The sequence below is a fragment of the Crocodylus porosus genome, unplaced genomic scaffold (assembly GCF_001723895.1).
Source record: "Crocodylus porosus isolate Cpor-Errol unplaced genomic scaffold, CroPor_comp1, whole genome shotgun sequence".
Lineage (NCBI taxonomy): Eukaryota > Metazoa > Chordata > Crocodylia > Crocodylidae > Crocodylus > Crocodylus porosus.
This window is the reverse complement of record NW_017728949.1, coordinates 24900863-24907191: the sequence shown is the minus strand read 5'-3', so window position 1 is coordinate 24907191 and position 6329 is coordinate 24900863. Positions and strand designations below refer to the sequence as shown.

At 41.8% G+C, this 6329-nt stretch overlaps 1 protein-coding gene across 2 annotated transcripts in view; it reads right to left on the bottom strand.

The window, feature by feature from the left end:
• The window catches only part of DNAH7 (dynein axonemal heavy chain 7), a 226155-nt gene that overhangs the window by 128172 nt on the left and 91654 nt on the right, over positions 1-6329 (bottom strand). For both annotated transcript variants that reach the window (XM_019553881.1, XM_019553882.1), the window contains 2 exons: positions 3232-3444; positions 630-739 (listed from right to left, as the gene is read on the bottom strand). In XM_019553881.1, the coding sequence (XP_019409426.1) occupies positions 630-739; positions 3232-3444 (323 nt within the window). The remainder of the gene's footprint in view (positions 1-629; positions 740-3231; positions 3445-6329) is intronic.

Below are 6329 nucleotides of genomic sequence, written 5' to 3'. Positions count from 1 at the left end.
GCCCCTGCCTACACACACACACAGCCCCCGCCTGCACTCACACACACTCTGCCTCAGACTACACACACACAGACTGTCTCTCCCTTCATACACACATACATTGCCCCTGCGTGCGCACACACACACACACACACACACACACACTCTGCCCCTGCCTTCGCGCACGTGCATGCACACACACATACACACATACTGGCATGGCCCCAAGCTCCCCAGTCCAGCGATGCAACTGGGAGCCACGTGGTGCCAGAGCAGTGTGGGGGAAAGAACAGAGTGAAATGGCTGGGGGAGGGGCAGTGGTGGGCTGCTCAGTCCTGCTGAAGGCTCCCCCTGGGTCCTACTGCCCCTGGCTCCTGTCAGCTTTGACAGACAGCCAGGAGCAAATAAATATTAATTTACTAATTTTTTTAGGGGCCCCGTGAGCCAGACAGAATGGCCTGGTGGATCAAATCCAGCCTGCAGGCCATATTTTGCCCACCACCAAATTATGATGATGAGAACAATAAAAATTAGCAGTAAAACAGAATTGCCATTCTGTTTTGGCAGACACCTATTTTGAATTCCTATTTAAGTTAGTTCTACTGGATAAATTCCATGCCCATAACATAGTTACTTATTTATGTTTTTACCTGTAGCATCTGTCTGTAAGTGGAGTAATAACCAACCTAGGAGTATTGCCGAGATACTCATATCCATATTTCAAACCAGCGTTGATCATCTTTGTTTGTAGATGCCCTTCCTATGAAAATAATATTTAAAATTTACAGATTAAAGCAAAATATAATAAAGACAATCCCTTAAATTTGCAGCTAGATTTGCTGCTATTAGAAACAAGTCTATTAATGAGATAAGTAATCTTTCATCTCTTGGTCCTCTAGACAAAAACTCTTCAGGACTGTAATTGTTTTGTATATGTCCATATAGCTTCTAGTATAATTCAGACATAATTCTGACTTGGATCTCTAAAAACTAGCATAATACTAATTAATAATAACTAATATACAATAAGTCAATTCTTCTCGGAAGTCTATATAGAGCTATTTTGTTACAGTGGTGTTGTATCTGTTAGTTTCCAAGCAGTGAGGTATCTTGCAGTTGTTTTGATTTATCATTAATGGCTAGAAAATGGTATTTAGAGGTTTGCTTTTAGGAATTGGCTTGTAGGTAAAGTAGATATGCATTAGAACAATGGTCCAGGGGAACTGCAAGAGTTAATTGGTTTCTAAAAGCCTGTTTGTAACAAAGTTTCCTACTTTCCTACTGTGTCTGAAGCAAGCAGACACACTCGGTGGGAAATTGGAGACATGTACCACACTGTTCCATAACATGAACAGTGAACCCTAACAGGGATAAGGGACTGTGCCAGGTCACAGTGCCCAACTACAGAACCCTTGGGATTTCTGGCTTTGGTGAATAGACCAAATTATGAGGCCTGGTAAATAACCAAATTAAGACGTCTGCGTGTGATGGTTTTGCTGGAACAAAAGAATACTGACAGGACAGAACATGGACAGGATGATGACCACAGGGAAACCAATTAACAATGCCCAGAAACGAAGAATTAGCAGAGAGAGCAAAGTATATGAAAGGAAGAATTTCAAAGCAGCAAAGGGTCCCCAAGAGGGGAGCCCAAGACCACCATGGACAGAGGGCATATCGCCAGCCAGCCTCACCCTTCCCACTAGGGGTGGATGCACCTCAGCCCTTGACCTCCAGACTGCTGACCTCTGACATTCAAGGAAGAACCTTAGGGTATAGCTCGCATACTGGCAGACATACCTTCCCTTTGTGACAGCTCTAGGACTGGTAGATGAACTGGGGTAGGTTACTTTGTATGCTTTGCCTGCATCATTTTTATCTGCTATCACTGTGTATCAATAAAATCTGCCTATTATTGAATGAAGAAGCTGTGGTTGGTCTAAGGGTTTGGGTCTGCCCAAAACAAAGTATCTGGGTCATAAATCTAGTGCCAACAATAATAATTCTCATTAGTTTTTAATCAATTAAAGTCAAAACCCCAAGCCCCTCTTTACACTCAGCTTCTCTTCTGTCTGTCAGATGCTCATTTGCAGTATATTCAGCTCTGATCTAATTTGTAAAATGAAGAAAAGTAAATATAGAAATAAATATGTCCTGAGGATATTAGATCTGTAAGAATGAAGAGGAAATAAGGGGAAATTCAGTATATATAAATGTAAACTCTCACATAAGTACAAACTATAGAGATGCAACCTGCTGCATTAAAACAAACTATTTCAAGTTGTCCCTCTATCATTAAGCTTAGCATCAGTTATTCATAAAAATGAAGCAATGTAGTTGCCACCAGTTTAATGTGGGATGCAGGAGGGGAGGCCACAAGAAGTTCTGTCTTAAGTAACTGGCTGTAATGTGAAAACAATTGAGAATAACTGCTGCAGAACACTATTTTCAGTATGAACATGTGAACATTGGCTAAAGTTTATTAGCATTTGATGGGTGTAATTTTTTTATTCACAAATAAGATAAATCCATCCTGAGATATTTACCAATTTACATAATTCAAAATCAGGCAACAAAGACTTGCAAAAGAAGACTTAGAAATCTTAATGTGCCCAAAGAGATCATGCTTAGGTATGCACAGATCAATTCGCAATCTCAGAAAAAAAAACAAAAAAGCCAAACAAGTTTCTTCACAATATGCTAGCATGGTGATTTTAGTCTTCTGGCAAGAGGTGTTCCTAACATATATTTCTAATTACTGTAGCAAGCTGCTTTTCATTATGGGATATCTCTTGATGAATGCAGTGTTTAAATATATGGTATATTATCTCTACCCAGTACTACTATTGCTCTCTTCCCCAAGACATTTAATGTATACTCATAAAGCAGAAATACTGACATTTCAGTTAAAAACCTTTAACTCAAAGCACGAGGCTGCTAAAAACTTCTCTCCTATCCAGCAGCATCAGGAAACAAAACTAGTCTCTGACTGAACAAATTTTATCTATGAACCTTCTGCAGATTCAGCAAGTGCACTGACAGTCCACAGTGATGAAAAAAGCAATTTTAATTAGAAAGCATATATCTATTGGCCATTTTACCTTGCAATCTGCAGAATGATTGGTTAGATATATTTTATCATCAGCAAAAATTCTCATATTAGAGTAACTATTCCCTGACACAGCAAGCAAGCACAAATTGAAAAGCCGTGCACAGAAATTACCTTCTAATAGGATTCAAGGCATCACTTACCTCCCAGTAGTACCTAAGCTGGCTTAACCATTCAAAGTCATTTTCATCTTTGACTTTCTTGATTACTAGAGATGCAAGAACATCCCTAGCATGAACATCCAGCACAACAAGTGCTCCAAGAGTCACACGATTCTGCTTGGACAGCTTTCCTCGCACCAAGCTGACAATGTCCTCAATCTGTCCAGTATTCTGTTCCAGGTAATCCTCAAGTGCCTGAGAGAATTTAAAATAGTGAATATGTTGCTTGCCTAATCTAAGGAACTACCAAAAATCTTATTTTACCATTAATTCTCAATGTTTGTGTATTTAATATGTTTATTCTGACAAAGAATGCAAATTTCCTTACCTCCACTGATATATTTCATCTGAGGTTGTCAGTTGCTTCTGTGTTTTATTTTTAACACACTATATGTAGGAAAAAAATTATTATTATTATGTATGTATGTATGTATGTATGTATGTATGTATGTATTTCTTGTGATGTAGAAATATCAGAGCTTCTATTATAATTCTCCTTTGGATTATGAAAATACCAATAGCATCTTAAAAGTGTTGAATACATGCATATGAATTATACTCTCTGTAGTGTATTATTGTAAACCTGATATCAAGTTTGTACCTGAAATATTGTGGCTTCTATAGAAATAAGTAATAACAAAGATACCTATAACTTGAAGAAAACGATAATTATAATTATGAAGTAATTAACTTATTATTTTTATGTAATTTTCAGGATTTTTTGTTTTTAGCTTAATACAGTAGCAGCGTTTTGTGTTTAGTCAGTTTTACTGTTTCTCCTGCAGGGAGAGTTTGTTTCTCCTTTGATAAAAAGATCGTAGCAAGCAATAAACCCAACACAGAGGAAAGCACCCTTGTTCGGGAAGTATCCCAGGTATTCTGCATATGCTAAAGTGTTCAACTGTACTGGTAACCAAAATGGGAGCAAAGTCACATTTATTCAGGATAGGCTGCTAAGGAGTGCTCTGTAGAAAATGAAAGATGTTTGTGTATACAGTAACTGGAGTTCTAACATATAGCATCCAGATTCCACTCTTGGTGTAAAAATATTCTGGGCATTCAACATCAGTATCAGCTGGGGCTCTACATATACCTTAAACCTCTTAAAGTTCAGATGACACTGGCCTTCTCAAGTGCTGCTTGAAAGATGACTAACTGTCCTGAAATTAATGAAGAAAACTCTTTTCAATTATATACAGTTTGTCCAGAAAATCCATATCTTGTCATAGTTCATAAAATCCTAGCAGACCAGCAGAGCCTGGTATTTTGCTATCCTTATTTGAAGTTCTCACAAAAGAACAGCTCTTACTGCAAAATAAATCAAGATGTGTTGTTTTACACTCTTTTGGTGTTATTCTTTTCTGTTGCTTAGACATTTTATTCAATTAGCTATTACAATTAATAAGGACCTCAATAGAGAATGCGTATAGAAAAAAATTATACTTGTAGATGGAACATTTTTTTTGAGGTCAAGAAAATATTAAAAAGGTTTGAAGAACTGAGATCTTTCAGTCTGGAGAAGAGAAGACTAAAGGAAACTATGATAACAATTTTAAATAAGAACAGGGTTGTTATAAACATGATGGTGATCAATTACTTTTGAGGTCTCAAGGAAGAGGGTAAAACATAATGGGTTGGAGATTAAGAAGATAATTCTCTAGTTGTGAAGGTGGTTAAGCACTGGTAGCGAGAGAGGCTGTGCAATCTCAGCTGGCTGTTTTCATCTTGTATTCATGCTGGTGATGGTCCCTAATGTGTTCAACATGGATGTCCCTTGACCACCAACTTGTAACAGGTAACATGAGGCAACTCATCAGCTTTGAGTAGTAGTGGAGTGGGAGTTGCTTGGGTCCCATGCTCCAAGTACCCTAATGATCAGTGCCAGCACTGCTGTGTTGTACCTCTTCTCCCTCAGGGTGTCATTCAGTGGCCTGTGTCCCGGGATGCAGAGATAATTACCGGCAACTCCTGAGCTGGGGAAGGGAGACCACGAGGCGAAACCTGCGCGGCTCGTCAGCCGCTTGTTTACACAGCTGCGGCCGGCCGGTGACGCAAGCGCGGAGTGCCAGCCGGCACAAATAAAAATGGTGGTACACACCGTGGGAGGCAGGGAGTAGGGGGAGACGCTGCTCCCAACGCTCTCGCCGCTTGGACCAGCAAGAACAGTGGAGCCCGAGGGGAGAAGCACCCCGGACAGGGAAAAGAAGAGGCAGGGACGCCGCGGAAGCATCGCCGCAGAGGCAACTGGCAGGGAGACCCAGGATCGCCCCTGTAGTACTACAGGGGGTATCCCCGATGATGGCAGACAGAGGCAGACAGCCTACGGGGAAGCCCCAGAGAGAAGTGCCACCGGAGGACACGCCGCCGCTGGACCAGGAGGTGCCAGGGAATGGGGCTAGAACTGAACGCCTAGGCATGAAGCAGACGGGGCTTCTGTAAGGTGTGGGGGGGGCAATTAAAGAGGCGGCACGCCCAGTTTGTGTTGAGCCTTTTTCATGTTTTGTGTTATGCTTATCTATTCCCTGAGTTCTAGTGGAAACCAGGGGGCATTAGACCGGTAGTAGGTATAGTCTCGGTCGCAGAAGGGAAGCTGGCCCCTATTTCAGTAATAATCCTAAAGCAAGACAACTAACAGCTTGACAACACCGTAAGGAGGTGTGAGACCGGGGCGCAGGAGTGGCGGAGCCCCGAGTGTGACTGCCAGGGAACCCTGGGCCACGGGCATGCACGACACTTGACCCCTAACATTGATAACATCAAGTCGTGGCAGGTGGGAACGGGGGCAAGAAGTCGGGCAGAGAACATTCGCTCGGGCAGCAGCGGGAGCGCCGACAAGGGATAACACCAACCCCACGGGGAAGGGCGGCCCGAGAACAGCTAGTCGCGTCCCGGCAGCGACAGCCTGTATTTGGACAGCTTTCACTCCCAGACTTCATCAAAAGCCTGCTGTCAGGTGTTAAATAGGATGGTCACATCAACAATCAGGATCTTTTTACTGCCCTCCTCTGATACAACGATGTCCAGATGCAGCTAATTGTCACAGCCTGGGATGGTGTAGTTCACAGCTACTGTGCCAACCG